At 37.1% G+C, this 18119-nt stretch overlaps 1 protein-coding gene across 1 annotated transcript in view; it reads right to left on the bottom strand.

Moving 5' to 3' along the window:
• Window positions 1–720: 720 nt before the first annotated feature.
• Window positions 721–18119, bottom strand: part of PTPRC (protein tyrosine phosphatase receptor type C) — a 74982-nt gene continuing 57583 nt past the window's right edge. Inside the window, exons 24-31 of the mRNA XM_075541909.1 lie at window positions 16620–16769; window positions 15125–15215; window positions 13506–13639; window positions 12160–12294; window positions 5388–5510; window positions 4998–5170; window positions 2576–2711; window positions 721–1121 (exon numbers count right to left, since the gene is read on the bottom strand). Of these exons, the coding sequence (XP_075398024.1) occupies window positions 849–1121; window positions 2576–2711; window positions 4998–5170; window positions 5388–5510; window positions 12160–12294; window positions 13506–13639; window positions 15125–15215; window positions 16620–16769 (1215 nt within the window). The 3' untranslated portion in view covers window positions 721–848. The remainder of the gene's footprint in view (window positions 1122–2575; window positions 2712–4997; window positions 5171–5387; window positions 5511–12159; window positions 12295–13505; window positions 13640–15124; window positions 15216–16619; window positions 16770–18119) is intronic.

Below are 18119 nucleotides of genomic sequence, written 5' to 3'. Positions count from 1 at the left end.
TATGCAAATGTTTAGCACAGATAATTTGCATAACTCTACATTAATCATATGGATTTAAATATGCACCACATTTGTTTCTTTTAATGATATTTATTTAAATTTATTCAATTTCACAAATATATATATATATGCCCAAAGCATCAAGTAATGAGAAAAATTTGCAAAATGTTGCAAAATTTAAACATAATTGTGAAGATCACAAGATAAAATTCACTTGAGATCTTAAATTAGGTTAAATAAGTATAAGGAGCTGTGGTTCTAAATGACTACACGTGAAGTGGAAAGTTTACATATGTTAATTTAGTTAGCATTCTCATCCCAGCTGTCACCTCAAACACCACTGTTATGTTACCTCTAAAAGTAAAACAAAAAACTAAAACATGTATATGAGTAGAACAAGGAGGACATCTTGAGGTCATTTTAGAAATATACATGAGATTCTTATACAGGTCCCACACACTACTTATGATTCAAAATCAAATTTCTTAACCTAAGTAGACACTTCCATGAAAACATATGTGTTTTGTTCTTCAGGACAAACAAAATTCTCTAGAGCATTTAGAAAATACTAGAAAGCATTCTGTCAGACCCACACATATATGCAAAGATTGTGAAAAAAAGCAATTTTGTACTGAAAGATAAAATTTTAAAATAAGCAATAGACTGTACACAAAAAATTTCAGTAGAACGATTTTAAATATTTTTCTACAGTATTAAAAAGTCAAAGCTCTCTACACAGACAAGTTCAGTGCACAACATTATTCCACCATATATCTGTTCTCCTCTCCTATTCTAGAAAAACGAGAGCAACAGCTGACAGGAGGCTGGCTTGCCTCACTCTGGCTTTCCTATGTACTTTGCGTTAGAGCTGGGCTTGCGGGGCCGTTGGCAGAACATTCTGGTTCCTCCGTGCCACTTGGTAGGGAACCTTCAGCCTCTTTGTTTCCTTCCGGGGTCTTGTCTAGGGCAGCAGGTGGACCAACGGAATTCATTTCCTGCTTTGGCTTGTCCACCTCATTATCAAGATCAATTTTATCTTCTTGGTTGCTGCATTTCTGGGCTTGTCCATTCTGGGCAGGGTAGGTGCTGGCAAGGATGTCATATAAAAATTCGTATTGCTCCTGGTAAAGGGAAGAAATCACGCGAAGAAGGTTTACACCATTATATTCACAGGAGATAAAATTAGAAAGATGGGATCGCTGACTTGTGCAAGTCCTGGGTGACATTGAGCTACACGGATATAGAGAACATTCTGTTGTGACTGACTTAGTCAGTCTCTCCTCACAGTGCAAGGGATGGACTGGAGGGCACTATTCAGCATTTATCTTCTAGCAACACAAAACAAGTGCTCATTCTCATGTGCCATGAGGTTTCTTGTTTGGATACTTTTACTCATGGGGCTGCATTTGCTATGAGGCTTATCCTCTTGCCTAAGGCCCACGCATCATTTACTACTTTCTACAGGAATCTATAGCTTCAGGAAGCCTATCTTGCCCCCAGAGAATGACTGAAGTGTCCTTTTCTGACATTGCATGTTTTACATTGTTTAGTAAGCACTTGGCTCTGTGCCACACTAATTAGGGGGATCCTTAAGGGCAAGGGACATGAGAGGCACCCAAAACATCTTTATAAAGCAATGTATGAGAGCAAAATACGATATATTATTAAAATTGACATGCGTTTTAGTGAGTAATTAAGCTTACGTGATGGATTATTTATTTCCAGACTATCATCTATTGCTGCTAACACCTTTAGATAATACATGGTGAAGGATTACAATGTTCACTTTTCAGCTTCCTCTGTTCACATTCTTTGCAAGGTGACTGTACAGCCCCCTTAACAAGAAGAGGAGTCGAGCCTGGACTGGCCTTGGGATTTGTTGACTACTGGAATGCAGAGGAAATCTTGTGTCAGTTTTAAGCCTGGGATTTAAGTATGGGTTACACTTCTGTTCTCCATCGGAAATGTTGGCCACCGTTATGTAAATAAGGCTAGTCTTTCGGATGGAGGAGAGACATATAGCCTACATATTATTGTTTCTAAAGTTGAATGCCAGTCAACTGCCAGCCAACAGGAGGTTGGAGGTCAGTGGAGGTCAATTTAGACCAGGGAGGTCCAGGAGAGCCATGAGATGATGACATACAGTTGTGGAGTTTGGCACAAGTTGGCTAACTCTAAGGAGACCAGTAGACCCACCCCATTGAACAACATTGAACTATAATATATGATATTTTTAAGCCATTAAAGTTCTGAGGTTATCACTTTTATGCCAGCACTACTGGAGGTGGAATTGCCCAAATAAACCAAACCAAGTGTCCGCTGACTAATAGTGCTCCTATATGAGAGGTCAAGGTGAAAAGGAAGGTCATCAGGGAATTCATGAGCAGTCTAAGAAACCAAGAATTTATCTTTCAACAACTGCAACAAATTTTAGACAAACTCTTGTTAGTTAGGTCTCTTGCTGACATTAGCGAAAATTCAATGGAGATTATCATGTAGAAAGTGAAAGCAAGAAAATAAAACTGTCAACATTAAAATGGAAAATATGCTAAAAGCAATAGTGAAATGTACTTACAAATGAGGAAACCATTCCCGGCCTAGCTTTGCGTAGAGACTTTACAACTTGGAAAACATCTATCACTGCTTCTGTTTCTGCACTGTCCAGGAGATTGAATAAGGCACAAAAAACTCCTGTTTGCTGAGATCCATCTCTGTAAAAGGAAAAACAGGGGGAAAGGGATAACATAATTCTACTTTTATAGAGAAAGTAATATTTATTAAAAACTGAAATAGAATATTCTCCACTTCATATATACAATCATTATCTTATTGTTAAAGCAAAATTATGTATGCCAAATCAATTCCTGAAAAAAGGTTTGAAGTTTGGAAATGTTACAGGGGCAGTGAATCATTGAATGTGGCTCTTTAGCCAAATTCCCACCAAATGACATTTTCCTGCATGGCTCTGAGAAGAAGGTAGGGGGGGGGGGATTCACCTGATAGGATTCACCTGTGAGTAATTGCAAACCGGATTCATTGGTGCTATCCTGCTGTGTATAAAATGAGTCCTCTGAGAGGGAGAAGGGATCATATTACCAGCAAGAGCCAGAGTGGAGCATGTTCTGTGGACCGAGATACCTGTTCAGTGAACCTTCTAGATCCGAAGACTGCTGTAACACCGGAGGAGCAGCAGTAGAACCAGGAGTCAGAGCATGGAACAGAGCTTGGGACTTCCGAACCCACAGAACAAGTAAAGCCGAGTGCTTTTGTGCAGTCGGCTGACTTTCAGTGGGATGCTCTGTCTACTTAATTGGAGAAGCTTGTCTTGCTGACCCACAGAGGTGGAGCCAAGGGTCTTTGAGCTGAGGTTTACTGGAGTGAGGGGCCTCTGGGCACTCAATTCAGGGATCTGACTTTGCTGACCCATGGAACTGGAGCGGAATGCCTTCAGATTGAGGCTTCTCGCAGGGCAGTGTGTCCCTATGGGAATTTACTAGCAGGCCTGAAAGAATTTTATAACATGGCCTGATAAATAACTATGCTGAATGTTTATCACTGGAATTATACTTTGTTACGCTTATATCAGTAAATAAACCCTTTAATGATGAATTTTGCCAGTGAATTGTGTGTATTGCAATGGATATTAGAACACAGAGGTAAAATAGAAATCATTAAATAAAACGGCACAAATATTCTATAGTTTTAAGATATTTGTACTAAAATTTAAAAATATGTTTTCTTCTCCCTAGTGCACTATAGATTTTAATGCAATTTTACTTACATCTGAAGTTGTTAGGGCAAGAAAGTGTATTATAATTTGGTAAATGACAAAATGAAGACTGAAAACAAACAAATGTTAAAAAGGATAAATTTCTAAACGTTTGATTCTAGCACATGTAATTTAAAAATTATTAATGAGCCATCACAAAAACTCTAAAAACATTTCAGTAGATTTCAATTTCTCAATTTATTTTACTGTCTCCCATTCCTTGTTCACTTTAACTTTTAATATAACTTTTATATTAATTTAATAGCTTTATTAATTTAATGTATTATTTTAAATACATTAAAATATAATATATTTGAATATAATTTATATTATATTTATATATTAATTTAATTAACTTTATGTAATTCAATATAACTTTTATATTATTCATATAAAAGTTTGCTACTGTTTACTTTCAATATGATATTGAAGGTGGATTAGTATGCATATCGCAGATAAAGTTGAAGAGTCTAAGTAACAAAAACTAATGAAGTCTACTCTTATGATTTATATTATTCAAACCTTTGCTTTTTGAGTCCATTACAAAATTAATGGTAGGTCAAAAATCAATGTGACTAAACATTTAGATTGAATTTAAAATATGAGTTAAGATATGTTTATTGAAAGCAAAGCATTCAATAACATCTCTGGACTCTATAACATACAATAGAGTAGATCAATGCATATAATCATGTATTAAGTAAAAATATCCATCCACCTATTTGGCAATATAGCCTTTTACTAATTTGTCGATTCATCCAGAATATATTATATTCTAGCTTCAATTTCAAGTACTACAGATTCAAAGATGGTATGATACTGAGCATTACGGTACCTGAACAACTACTTTAAAAATATCTATTATATTTCTATAAAATTCTTGCTAAAATTAAAAACACTCCCATCAGGTCAGTTCTGACTCATAGTGATCCTTTACATAAGATTTTCAAGGCTGTAAGTCTTTACAGGAGCAGAACGTCTCCTTTTTCTTTCATGGGGCACTCGGTGGTTTTGAATCTCCAGCTTGCCATTAGTATGCCAACACTTAGTGATTTCACCACCAGGGCTCCTTCTGACAGTTAGGAGAGTGGTGCATATATGAGCGTGAGTACTCCATAAGAGTTTTTCACTGTGGTCACGTGCTATATATTTATTATGCGAGAACGTTTGAACCAGGCCAGCAAATTGAGGGTGATTCTCAGAGCATGTCCTGGCACACCCCACCCACCTGCAGTGAATGAGGACTGGCACATTCTTGTGACACTTCAATCCTTCGGGATTCTTGGGAAGTTTCTCTTTCAGGCTCCGAATCATGGAGACTAATTCTTTGGGTTCGGCAGGAAGTTCTTCTACATTCCACTTATTATATTGATACTGATACACAGTTCTGCAGTCTTTCCTCTGCAATCAGAAGTGAAGGCAGCATTAAGTTGGGGAAATTCAGGCCATTGTATAAACCCGACAATTTTATCCACAATTTCTTTCCCTTTACATCATTGAAGAACTTTATTCTGAAATACTGTTTAGATGGTTGTTTGCTTTCATAGAATAACTTATATTAGTTTTGCTACCAGATCAATGACATCAAAGATACAAATGCTTGAAATTGTTTATATACCTTGGCGTGTCTCAGTTCAAAAGCACGGAGGGTATAAGCTGAAGATGGATTTGTGTCTTTCATGTAAACTTCTATCTCTCCATACGTTTGTTTTCCTTCTCCCCAGTACTGAGCACAAGTTTCCTTGAGGAGGAGAAAAAACAGAAAAACGTCAAGAAACTCACTAGTACTCTGTTTGGAATTTAAATTATGTGAAGAACTTCTCCCTTTCTCCCCCTCTTTTTCTTCTCTCATCTCTTTCTGTATCTACTATGCTACTCTTTCTTTCCCACCCCAACTCTTCCCTTTTTCTTCCTTCCTATCCAATGTAAAGCATTAATTGTATTGTGCAACTGATACCCAAGATCAATTTTAAGCATGTTAGGGAATCATTCAACAAGTACGTTTTCCTTTTGCAAGTAAAGAGAACCTGGAAATAACTAACGTGACTAGGAAACTCAGGGAGCACTGCCTTACGTAGTCTAGGCTGTACAGACTGCACAGTGCTTTTGCCATCCATACTGTATCGGCACCGTCTTCAAAATGTACAGATTGTGCTGTAGAGGGCAGCAGTCCCCCACTAACTAGAATCTACAGACCGAACTGTAGACTACCAAAAGTCCCCCACTAACTAGAATCTACAGACTGAGCTACCAACAGTCCCCCACTAACTAGAATCTACAGACTGAGCTGTTGCCTACCAGCAGTCCTCTACTAACTAAAATATTTAGACTGAGCTGTTGACTACCAGCAGTCCCCCACTAACTAGAATCTATAGACTGAGCTGTTGACTACCATCAGTCCCCCACTAACTGGAATCTATAGACCAAGCAACTAGAATCTATAGACCAAGCTGTTGACTACCAGCAGTCCACCACTAACTACAATCTACAGACTGAGCTGTTGACTACCAGAAGTCCTCTACTAACTAGAATCTACAGACTGAGCTGTTAACTACCAGCAGTCCTCTACTAACTACAATCTACAGACTGAGCTGTTGACTACCAGCAGTCCCCACTAACTAAATCTATAGACTGAGCTGTTGACTACCAGCAGTCTTCTACTAAGTAGAATCTACAGACTGAGCTGTTGACTACCATCAGTCCTCCACTAACTAGAATCTATAGACCAAGCAACTAGAATCTATAGACCAAGCTGTTGCCTACCAGCAGTCCACCACTAACTACAATCTACAGACTGAGCTGTTGACTACCAGAAGTCCTCTACTAACTAGAATCTACAGACTGAGCTGTTAACTACCAGCAGTCCTCTACTAACTACAATCTACAGACTGAGCTGTTGACTACCAGCAGTCTTCTACTAAGTAGAATCTACAGACTGAGCTGTTGACTACCATCAGTCCTCCACTAACTAGAATCTATAGACCAAACAACTAGAATCTATAGACCAAGCTGTTGCCTACCAGCAGTCCACCACTAACTAGAATCTACAGACTGAGCTGTTGACTACCAGCAGTCCCCACTAACTAGAATCTATAGACTGAACTGTTGACTACTATCAGTCCTCCACTAACTAGAATCTATAGACCAAGCAACTAGAATCTATAGACCAAGCTGTTGACTACCAGCAGTCCACCACTAACTACAATCTACAGACTGAGCTGTTGACTACCAGAAGTCCTCTACTAACTAGAATCTACAGACTGAGCTGTTAACTACCAGCAGTCCTCTACTAACTACAATCTACAGACTGAGCTGTTGACTACCAGCAGTCCCCCACTAACTAGAATCTACAGACTGAGTTGTAGACTACCGTCAGTCCTCCACTCACTCAAATCTCTCTGTAACTCCAGTGGGCCTTCAGGGAAGAGAGTGCATCTTTTGGAGATCTGCAATGGTATCTTGATAGCTCGCATCACAGACCGAGTTATATAAATTGATATAATTTCTGAGCAAAGGTTTAGACTTAAGACTGAGGAAAGCACTGGTCAAATTGACAGCAGAAAAGCAGAAGCAAATGACTAAAATAAGATGGGTGACATTATAAAAAAGGTCATAACAGACTCTAGGGAAAATTTTCACTATGAAAATCTTAAAACCTAGGGGAAATGGACACTTTTCTAGAGCTGGACTAATTATTTGAGCTAATAAAAAACAAGGTACAAAAAATGAATATACTCATAATAAATAAAAAATATATATTTTTAATCCCAACAAAGTAAGTCCTGGCCCACATAGTGTCCTGTACATTATTACTGGGGAATTCTATCAAGCATTCAGAGAAGAACTCAGATCAATACTTTCAAATGATTCCAGAGCATAGAAAGTTAAAGAATACTCCCAAACACATTCTATCAGGCCACATAATTTTGATACCAAAGCCAGGAAAACACACAAACAAAAGTAAAGTCACGTATGAATAACCCTCATGAAAACAGATGCAAAAATGTTAAACACAATTTTAGCCAGTAGAATTTAACAGCATATCAAAAACTAATATGTATGACCAAGTGGGATACATATCAGGTGGGCAAAGAAGGCTCAACATTACAAAATTAATCAATGCAATCTACCAGTGTAATATTATGAAATAAATCAATGTAGTCCCACATGCATAAAAGAAAACAAAAGAATCATATAATAATCTCAATCAATGGTGAAAATGAATTTAGTAAAGTTCAAATCCCTATCCTGATAAAAACTCTCTGCATAATAGGAATAGCAGCGAAATTCCAGAACATAATAAAGAGAATTTATACCAAATCAACAGTCAAAATTATTCTTAATTGAGAGAGACTAAGACCATTTCCCTTGAGAACAGAAACCACATAACGTATGTCTCTTATCACCATTTTTATTCAACATTTTACTGGAAGTACTTGCTAGAGCAAGAAGGCAAGAAAGGACAATCAAGGGCATTCCATGAGGTACAAGAGAAGTAAAACTACTCTTTATTCACAGATGGTATGATCCCATACACACAAAATCCTAGATTCCACAAGAAAGCTACTGGAACCAATAGCAAAGTAGCAGGAAAAAAAGATCAGCATACAAAAATAAATCGAACTCTTCTACACCAACAAAGACAATTTCAAAAAGCAAATTAGAGAAACAATATAATTTTAATAGCTCCTCCAAAGTTAAAACACTTAGGAATAAGTGTAACCAAGAACATCAAAGACCTATACAAAGAAAACCTCAACACACTACTCTAAGAAACTCAAAGAAACCTACGTCAATGGAAAGCATGCAATGTGCATAGCTATGAAGACTGAATATTGTGAAATTGTCAATATTACGCCGAGGACTTATTTACATACTGCAATCTTGATACAAACCCCACTACCATTCTTTAACATTATGAAAAAAATAATCAATATTATATGGAAAGGACAGACACACTGGATAAGTAAAGCATTATTGAAGACTGCTTCAATCATAGGAGGCCTCACAGTACCTGATCTCAGAATTTACTACAGAGCCATGGTAGTCAAAACAGTGTGATACTGATACAATGACAGAAACACAGACTAATGGATCAGAATTGATAATCCCAATGTAAATCCATCCTCTTATGGAAGGTGATCTTCAATAAAGTGTCAAAGTCCACAAATGGGGGATAGTACAATTTCTTTAGCAAATAGTCCTAGCAAAATTGGAGGTTCTGCGGAAAACTGGAACAGTTCCCTTACCTCACACCATGCACGGAACTAACTCCAAGTAGATGAAAGATGTCAAGAAAGCCTAAAACTACAAAGATCATGGAATAAAACCAGGAACATACTAAGGGTCCTGATAGATGCCATATATGGAATACCAAACACAGCTAAAAATATGCAGACATTAGAAGATGAACTAGATAGATGAAACTTCCTGACAAATGAAATACATATGCTCATCAAAAGATTTTTCCAAATATTAAAACAGAACTTACAAGTGGGTCAGAAGGTGAGAGGGATTGGCTATCACACATTCATCATGGATATAACATTTAAACTTTATAGAAAACATCAAAACCTCAATGACAAAAAAACCTCCCAATAAGTTATAGACAAAGAATATGAACAGACATTTCACCAAGGAAGACATCCAGGCAGCTAATAAATACATGAAGAAGTCATTAGCTGAGAAATAATTTGTAATCATTAGCAGTTAGAGGTGCAAATCACAACTATGAGATACCACCTATCTCTGAAAATAACAGCACTAATTCAAAAGAAAAGAAAGAACAAATGTTGGTGAGACTGTGGAGAGATTGGACCATATAAACACTGTGGGTGAAATATATAAAATTCTACAACCACTTAACTACAGTGCTTCTTTAAAAAGCTAGAAATAGAGATACCACTGGACCCAATAATTCCACATCTAGGTATCTACCCTAAGAAATAAAAATTGTGACAGAGTAGCAATAATCATTTCCATGTCATTCACAATAGCAAACAGAAACCATTTAGGAGTCATTCAACACATGAACAGATAAAATGAACTGTGAGACATTCACATGATTCAATACTACAAAACAGTAAAGAATAACATCAAATCAGTAAAATATCTCCTGACAAAAGAAGTTGAAATACATCAATATAGTGAAATAAGTGAATCACAATGTAAAATTACAAATAATGCATTACAACTCTTTTTTATGCCTTTATTTAGACCTCTATAAATGCCCTTTTCCTCCTAGCTCTTTCCTCGATTTCCTTTGACTTTCCTCTTGTCCCACTATGGTGCTCAGTAATTCCTCTTGGCTACATTGCCCTTGATCACCCCCTGATTTGGATCTCTTTTGGTTCCCTTGTCTCTGGGTTTGTTAACACCACTACCTTCCCCCACCCCACCCCCTTCTCCTGTCAGTCCATAGGCTGGATGAACAATCTGGAGGAGAAACACACTTATAAAAACAACAACAAGGGTTCAAGTAGAAAACAAATGTGCTTGACATACAAGGGACGGATGTATGGATTGGATTGTGATAAGAGTTGTATGAGCCCCCCCCACCCAAAAATATTTTTTTTTAAAGAGAGAAAGTTTACACATAAGAAAAAAACATTTGATGGGAGAGGAAAATACTTGCTAGAAAGATAACACACAATATGGGGGAAGTTATCACAACATAAACAAGGCAAAAGAAGACACTGAGAGGAACTCAAGAATAAAGGACAGCTTCAGTAAGGAGCCCTGGTAGTGCAATGAGTTAAGCACAGAGCTGCTACCAAAAGGCCAGGGGTTCATAACCACCAGGAGCTCTACCAGAGAAAACTGAGGCTGTCTGTTCTCATCGAGACTGACAGTCCTGGATGCCCTGTGGAGCAGTTCTACTTTGTCCTAAAGAGTTGCTCTGAGTTGGAACCAATGTGAAAGCAGAGGGTGGATATAATATATAATATAATAGGCAATCCTAAAATATATTTATAATTTACAAATAAGTATATAAGAAGCCAGGAATGCTAAAGAAGTGTCAGAGGGTGTAAGAGAACACACCCACATGCAGAGATATGGTTGGTTGTGACTATTTCTACATATAGCATAGATGTCACATATATATTGCATGGACAATAGATCACACAAGGTTCTTATTCATGGGAACTTCTCAGAAATAAACAAAAACCTTGTAGGCTTCTGTCCTAGGCTCAAAGGCGAAGAATCACAGACTCAGGGAACATCTATACCTATTGGGAAAATATACTAGTTCTTAAAAGTAATGTTCTGCATCACACTTTGGTGGGTAACATGTAGGTCTTCAAAACTGAGAGTTTTGATATAACTATCTCTTCCTGAGATCCTACTGGTCTTTCTTCCGGTGGAGAAAACCAAAGACTCAAAGGAGCAATAAATCCAAATGACAATGGACCACATGAACTACGAGAGCTGAGACAAAAAATAAAAAGGGTAACACTTGGCTAAAACTACCTATCAATCTGACTGGGATCACAGTCACAGAGGGGCCCCGAGTGGGCAAAATGTAGACCAAAAACATCCACAAAAAGACCAATTTTACTATTCTGAAAGAAATTAGAGAAACCATTGGGATTATAGCCTAAAATCACTATTTAGTCAAACAACAGCCAGTGCCTTCAAGTCAGTTCTGATTCCTAGGCCCCTCTAAGCTAGAGTCGAACTGCTTCACAAGGTTCCTGGGGTGAAAAATCTTCACAGAAGTAGACGGCTTTTCTTGCTTGCAAGGAGTAGCTGTGAGTTTGAACTGTGGAAGCTTTTAGGTTAGTAGCCCAATGCTTAACTGCAAATAGCAGGCCCGTAAGAGAAAATAACAACAGAGAGGAATGTGGTCCTTAGAACAGTTCATTATATTAGATGAAAAGGACATTTGTTCCAAAGCAAAGTAGAGAAGACAGGACGGGATAAACATTCCGAGGAAAGAGAACCCCAGGGGGGACTTGAGGTGCGTGCTGACATATTAGGGGGATGCAAGCAATGGCACAGCACCCTATAGTCAAAGGAGCTAACAGGGACAAATGGGCTCTGCTCACTTTCACCTAAAACACAACGGAAAGTATTCTTCAGAGACAACAGAGGATATGAGCCTGTTGTTTTTAACAGATGTCATGGGAGGGGCAATGAGGTGGGTGAGCTGTGAGATGGGCAAAGATGGCCAGGAGAAGGGAAAAACCTGAGCGATTACCTGGATTCAGCGAACAGATGATTGGGGCCAACAGTTTTGTGACAAAACTGAACAAATGGAATCGAGTGGCTGAGAGACCAAAAAGATATGGGTATGGAGGCCAAAAAAGTAATCCAACAATGGAGAATAACTGCACGGTAGGGAGACAGAAAGGCTTTCTTTTGGAAACAAAAGACACAAAAGTACGAACCTGATCTCCGTTGTTCAGCTCTGTCAGCATAACGATCACCTTGACCTTCCTTTGGAATATCATCTGCCAAAAGTCACTGATGGTCTCTTTCAGGGGCCCCTGAGCAGCAATGATAACTTCAGGTTTCCAGTAACTCTTAATAAGAATGATGAAGAGACTCTGTTATTATGGTTAACTGAAGCGAGAATAATAGATTCTTAAAACAACTATTTGGTCATAGAGTCCCTTAGTTTGAAATCAGTGCTGCTACATAAACATATTTTTTTAAAATTAAGATTCTTAGATCCAAGCAACAATGTAGTATCTATATATAAAATCATCAGCTCATGGTAATTCTTAGTTAATAGGGTATATACAATCAGGATTCCCAAATAAAGCCCACTGCTATTGAGTGGATTCTGACTCACAGAGATCCTATAGTAACCCTATAGGATATAGAAAAACCTAACCCACAGCCCTCAAGCCGATTCTGACCTATAACAACCCAATATAGGGTGTCCTAGACTGTACATCTTTGATAAGAAGATTTATCTCCTTGTTCTACCAGAGAGAGGCTACTGGGTTTGAATTTTTCATTTGGATATCTGAGACTATGAATCTTACAGGAGCAGGATTAGAACTTTGGAAAACTAACAGGTTTCCCTTTTCTCTAAATAAAACAAAACTGTTTTCTTTAAAAAGACAGTGTAATTGTAACACGGAGTTGCTTAAATAGTTCAAATGTTCTTCATCATGTCTCTGGTTTAATTAATGTCTTCAAAGTCCTATAATAGAATTTATACTGATTAAGGAAACATTGAAAAATTAAACTAATATTTTATGAATGTGAGTTTCAGAAACACTTGGAAAATATGTAACCCCATCAGTATATATGCATAAATGCTATTTGACTGCCTAAAGGTTAAATGTTTGAATGCTCACTTTAATAAAAAGAAATAAATATGTGACACAGATCCCCATAATATTTCATAAAATCTGAATAAGAAGTTTGAGTAAACGGCAGCATTCCGATTAGTCTGTAAATCAGATCACTAGATGTGTACATTTTCAAAATATTTGTATTATCACAAATCTTGTTTAAATTAAGATGCTTGTAACCACGTATGTCATGAAACATAACCAGATTATTATTTTACCTTTAATATCTCTCGGTATTAAGTGAGTTAAACTATAATACTAAAAAATTGAGCAGAGCTTTCAAGTGTCAATCAACACAGTCAGACAATCCTGTCAGAGAGTCAGGGGAAGCACCTCGTTGTGTCATAGCTTGCTTACTGAAGAGCCAGAAATAACCTAGATCTATTTTTTCACGAGGTAGGTCTGGGCTTGGCAGCCTGAGGCCCTACCAGGATGAAAGATGCGTTGATGTACTTGCTGGTTTCCTCCGAGTCACTGTCATCGTCAGACGAGTCATCCGAGTCGTGCTCACTCGCTTTGCTGGTCTCCAGTTCATGTCTGAGTGGCACTCGGTTAAAGTCATCTACATAAAGACAAACGTGAACGTCAGTTTTGCTGTAAAAAAAAAATCAAAGCTCTGTTTGATTGCCACAAGAATATTGTCTGTTTAGAATTTATGGATCATATTATGTTGATCTGTTGGTTTACATAACAGCATATGAAATTCCTAATTAATTTATGTGAAAATGTGTTCCACATAAAGTTTTATATAAAGTTTAGTTTTCATTGATTAACAAAATACTTTTAAAATCTAATGGCGGGGTGCGGGACACTCCTAAGGAGTACAAACACCCTGATGAGACACAATTGTGCTTTAAAAAGATCTCAGTGATGTTCCATATCATTAGTCAATATTTGATGTACCTCATTTCCCATAGAATATCATTATTTTGCTTGATATACACTTAAAATATACTAACTTAGGTATTGTTTCTCAGCTTTACTCTATTAGCATTAAAATTATAATTTTAAATGTTTCTGATAAATTATGATTTATTCCAGAAAATTATTTAGTCCATAATTTCTATTTCTTAAATTTTCAATTATGACAATCCAACCAAATAATATAAGTAACGACACTACCATCAATTCCTCATTATAAAAATGTATAAGCAATTCTGGATAAAACTGGTAGGTCAAAGAAGCACTGACCACATTTATCTGCTTCTATGGGCCTGAGGTACATAGTTTCTATGCTCACTCTACTGTGCACCATCAAGTGAATTACAGTCGTACCAATGGTGGTCCTAGAAAGACGTTCAAATAGTAAAATTGTCTTCAGAACTGTATATTTTGAGATTTTACAAGCCAATGATAATTTTTTAAACAAGTATCTACATGGGACCAAAGGCTCCACAGATTTATTTAAAGGCTGTGAGGAAAGGAGTGTCAATGGAAGTCAAACAGCTGAAAAGAAATAACAAGACTGCTCACCGATGTAACGAATCTAACCAATATCACTGGCCATTCTATCTAAAGCCTGTATAATGGGAGTGGGTTTTACTGTGTATATTGTCAGTGAAAATAAATTAGAAAAAAATGGAAAGGAAGCTCAATGTCTGACAGTTTGTAGAGTACTCTCATCCTCTTTCAAGCTCACACAGCCTAAGGAGAAGATACAGAGACCTAAAGTATGCCATGTTTTCTATTTGGAAATAATCTTGCATAGATGAAATAAACTAGCAGTGAGTGAGAACCAGTAATGGAGACATGGTTTGTGTCCTAACTGTAGACGCTTCGTTTTCTAACAAACTGTTTCTGTAACAATTGGTAGAAGAAGCAACCAAGCAACCACTGAGTTCAGTCTATTCACAGATCTAAATTCCCCTGTAACTGCTAGGGGGTTCAAAGTAAATTCTATAAGTGAAAATTAAATAGTTTGCTAACTTCTTCTATACTGCTAACCCCAAACTGAAAATATCCTTCAAAGATCATCTCCCCATATTATACAACCCCCTATATACCATAACTGTTCTGATATAAAAATAAATTACAATAAAATACATACATGGAATGATGTTAGAACACCTGTTTTTGCTTTTATTCTCTTCTTGGTTTCCAATGTGCTGTGCCCTCCAACTCCGATATGACGGAAGTCTCTATGAGGGGAGGGACAAGAGTGGAAAAACATTTTAATTTTTAAAATAATGATCAATTATTTAGCATGCTCCCTAAAGAAATGTAAAAATATTTCGTTGAGTTTTGTAAAATTTGCATTCGCTCCTTATAGGTAACCATCTCAAGGTTTGCTTTTAAATAGTTTCTTCATATATTGATCAGTGTTTTAATACTTTTGGCATGGTGATTTTGATACATTTATATAATACTATATGCTTCTTCCTTAGGAGCTGCTGGATAGCAAGTAGAATATTTTTTGCATAATATAGTGATGTTGCTGTACATCTTACAAAAATCAATGGTAAATTATTTTAAAGTGTCAGAAATAAATTTCCAGGCACAGCACTCACAGAAGACTGGCATATGCTTCAAATTATTGATACAGATAGACAGGCAGGTTGGTGGATAGATAGACAGATAGAGTGATATCTAGGTACGGACATAGGCAGAGGCATAGAACGTTGCTAGTTATGTCTTGCAGACTGGTTTCTTTTTCACCCGTAGTAGCGAATCAGTCAGCAAAATGCAGCTCTCAAATCATTTTATTATTCTCTCTTCCTACTGAGTCCAGTTCACTTTCAACTCCTCCTCAAAAAACATCAACACATTCTCAACTGGCTTCTGCATACTCAATCTTGCTTTCTCCAGTCCATCTCAAACACACGCGAGTGTGTACATTCGTGCCAGGCTCCTTAGCAGCTTCCCATCATTGTTCAGAAGCCTAAATGCCCTGGATCACCACTCTGTGTCTGATTAAAAGGAATTTCTGAAACTTCTAAATGGATCCATTTGGTAGTTTGCACAGAGGCTTTTACGTGGAAGAAAAAAGTTTAAAACTTTTAAAATAACAGCAATTTGGGAATAGCTATGTCAACTCTCTTGAAGTCATAGTGAACTACGTCTTACGTTAGCTGTCAGAGTAATTGCCTAAAATATAGGTTGGGACACATTTATTCATTACTTTGTGTCTATCAGTTCCAGCCAGTTCAACTTCCTATGCAGCCGTAAACTCCCTAATTACTTCCTTTACAAACTGAAACCAGATGCAGTTTTTAAAGGTGAGATACTACATGGCCTCTGGCAGGCCAATTTTGTGGCTCTATACTATTATTTTGACATTTTATTTTATACCAGCTTAATGAGGACCTGTTTAAAGTGCTGGCTGTAGAATCAGATTTCTGGATTCAGTCTCTGATATAATAGTTGTGCTGTTTCAGGCATTTCTCTTAAATTCTGTGTCTTTGTTTCCTCCTAAGTGCCTCAGTGGGTTGCGGTTAGATTGAAATGAACAAGCTATGTCAAGTGCATGGACAGCCCCTGAAAGACCGCACTCAATAAAAGTCAGCGACTATAATTGCTACTGTTGTCATCATCGCCATTCTTACCTGGAATTCAGCCTCTAGTGGAGACGGTTCACTGGGGGGATCTTTTTTCTTCAGGTTATGTAGATATGGATGCAGTGTAGACAAGCTCACTTCTGTTTCCCCAAACTGATTGTATTCCACCAAGGCCTGATGGATCAAGATGTACTGTGCCTACAATTCCAAAGGAAAATACAAACAGCCTATGATCCAAAGAATCAGATCTAAATAAAATGTGCATTCTGTTATTTTTCTCATATTGTGATAAGGTATGGATATAAAAAATGGCATCGAGAATATTCAAATATTCTGGAGTTGACCCTCACAGATTTTTTTGAAGTATAAAGCCATTTATTTCAGATTGTTTCAGAGAAAAATTAATACTTTGCTAAATAAAGTAGGCATCTACTATGTAGTATATAGTTAATGTTTCATCCCCAACTATTAAAAATATGTCTGATTACTCTTATACTATTATTGAGTCAGCGAATCATATTACTCATAGATGAAATGATTTATGCATTTAATGCAGAATGCAAGTTGAAACTGTATAAAAGACATTTTGAAATATTTTAGAACTTTTAAAAGAAAATTATTTGAATAACAATATAGTAAACTCAGATTCAAATATTCCTATTTGTTCTACTCACAGTCAGTATTTTGAAAGAAAGAGTAAATTTCTGATCAAATTTAACGTCTTTACCAACACTTCTACTCAAATTAACTTTGCCATATCCTTTCACTCTATTATATTTATTTATTATCAATTCTAGTTGGAATTGAATATATATAACATATTCTATATTTCAATAACATCCAGTAGTGTTGTATATATTTTTCACAATGAAAATGGTAGCATCTTTTTTATAAGACTGCTACATTAACATTTATGTACCTACAATCACTGTAGGAGGGTAAGTGAAAAAGTATTGCTAAATCACTGGTTTACCCACACAAAATGCGTTAAGGCCTCTGATATCAGTGGATGCCCGCAGATAGATTTTCCAGTGATACACTAATCTTAGGTTGCAAGGGTTCCTTCTGAGGGGGTGAAATTCAATAGAAACAGTGGCTTCGTGGGGGATGTCCTGGGCCAGTTAAATTCAAGGCAGGAAAATCAACGTTTGGGGATCCCAAAGGGTAAAGAGAGCCACAAGATGACAGCATGGGGCTTATAATGAAGAATGTTTAAGAAAATGGGAAAGTGGATTGGTGAGCAAGGTCAGGAAAGTCTCATCAAGGAATCGTTTCTGTCAGGGCACTGCACCTGCTCATTCGTCTTGGGTCCCAAGGCCTGCCTTAGGAGAATTTGATTGAAGGAACTTTCCCTGTCTGTAGGATGCCTGAGAGTCCTCATCTTGCCCTTTGGGGCTTCTTGTTCTTCAAAATCAAATAATATTGAAAAGGAACATGATGCGAATGCCTGCACGATGCCCAAAGAACTGTTTTGATATGCCACAGATCAAAGAGCACACAGTTCACCAGGAAAGGGTTACAAAGATGGAAATTCCACTTTCTGAGTGT

Source organism: Tenrec ecaudatus, chromosome 1 (genome assembly GCF_050624435.1).
Source record: "Tenrec ecaudatus isolate mTenEca1 chromosome 1, mTenEca1.hap1, whole genome shotgun sequence".
Lineage (NCBI taxonomy): Eukaryota > Metazoa > Chordata > Mammalia > Afrosoricida > Tenrecidae > Tenrec > Tenrec ecaudatus.
Note: the sequence above shows the minus strand (reverse complement) of the source record. Positions and strands in the feature narration are given on the sequence as shown.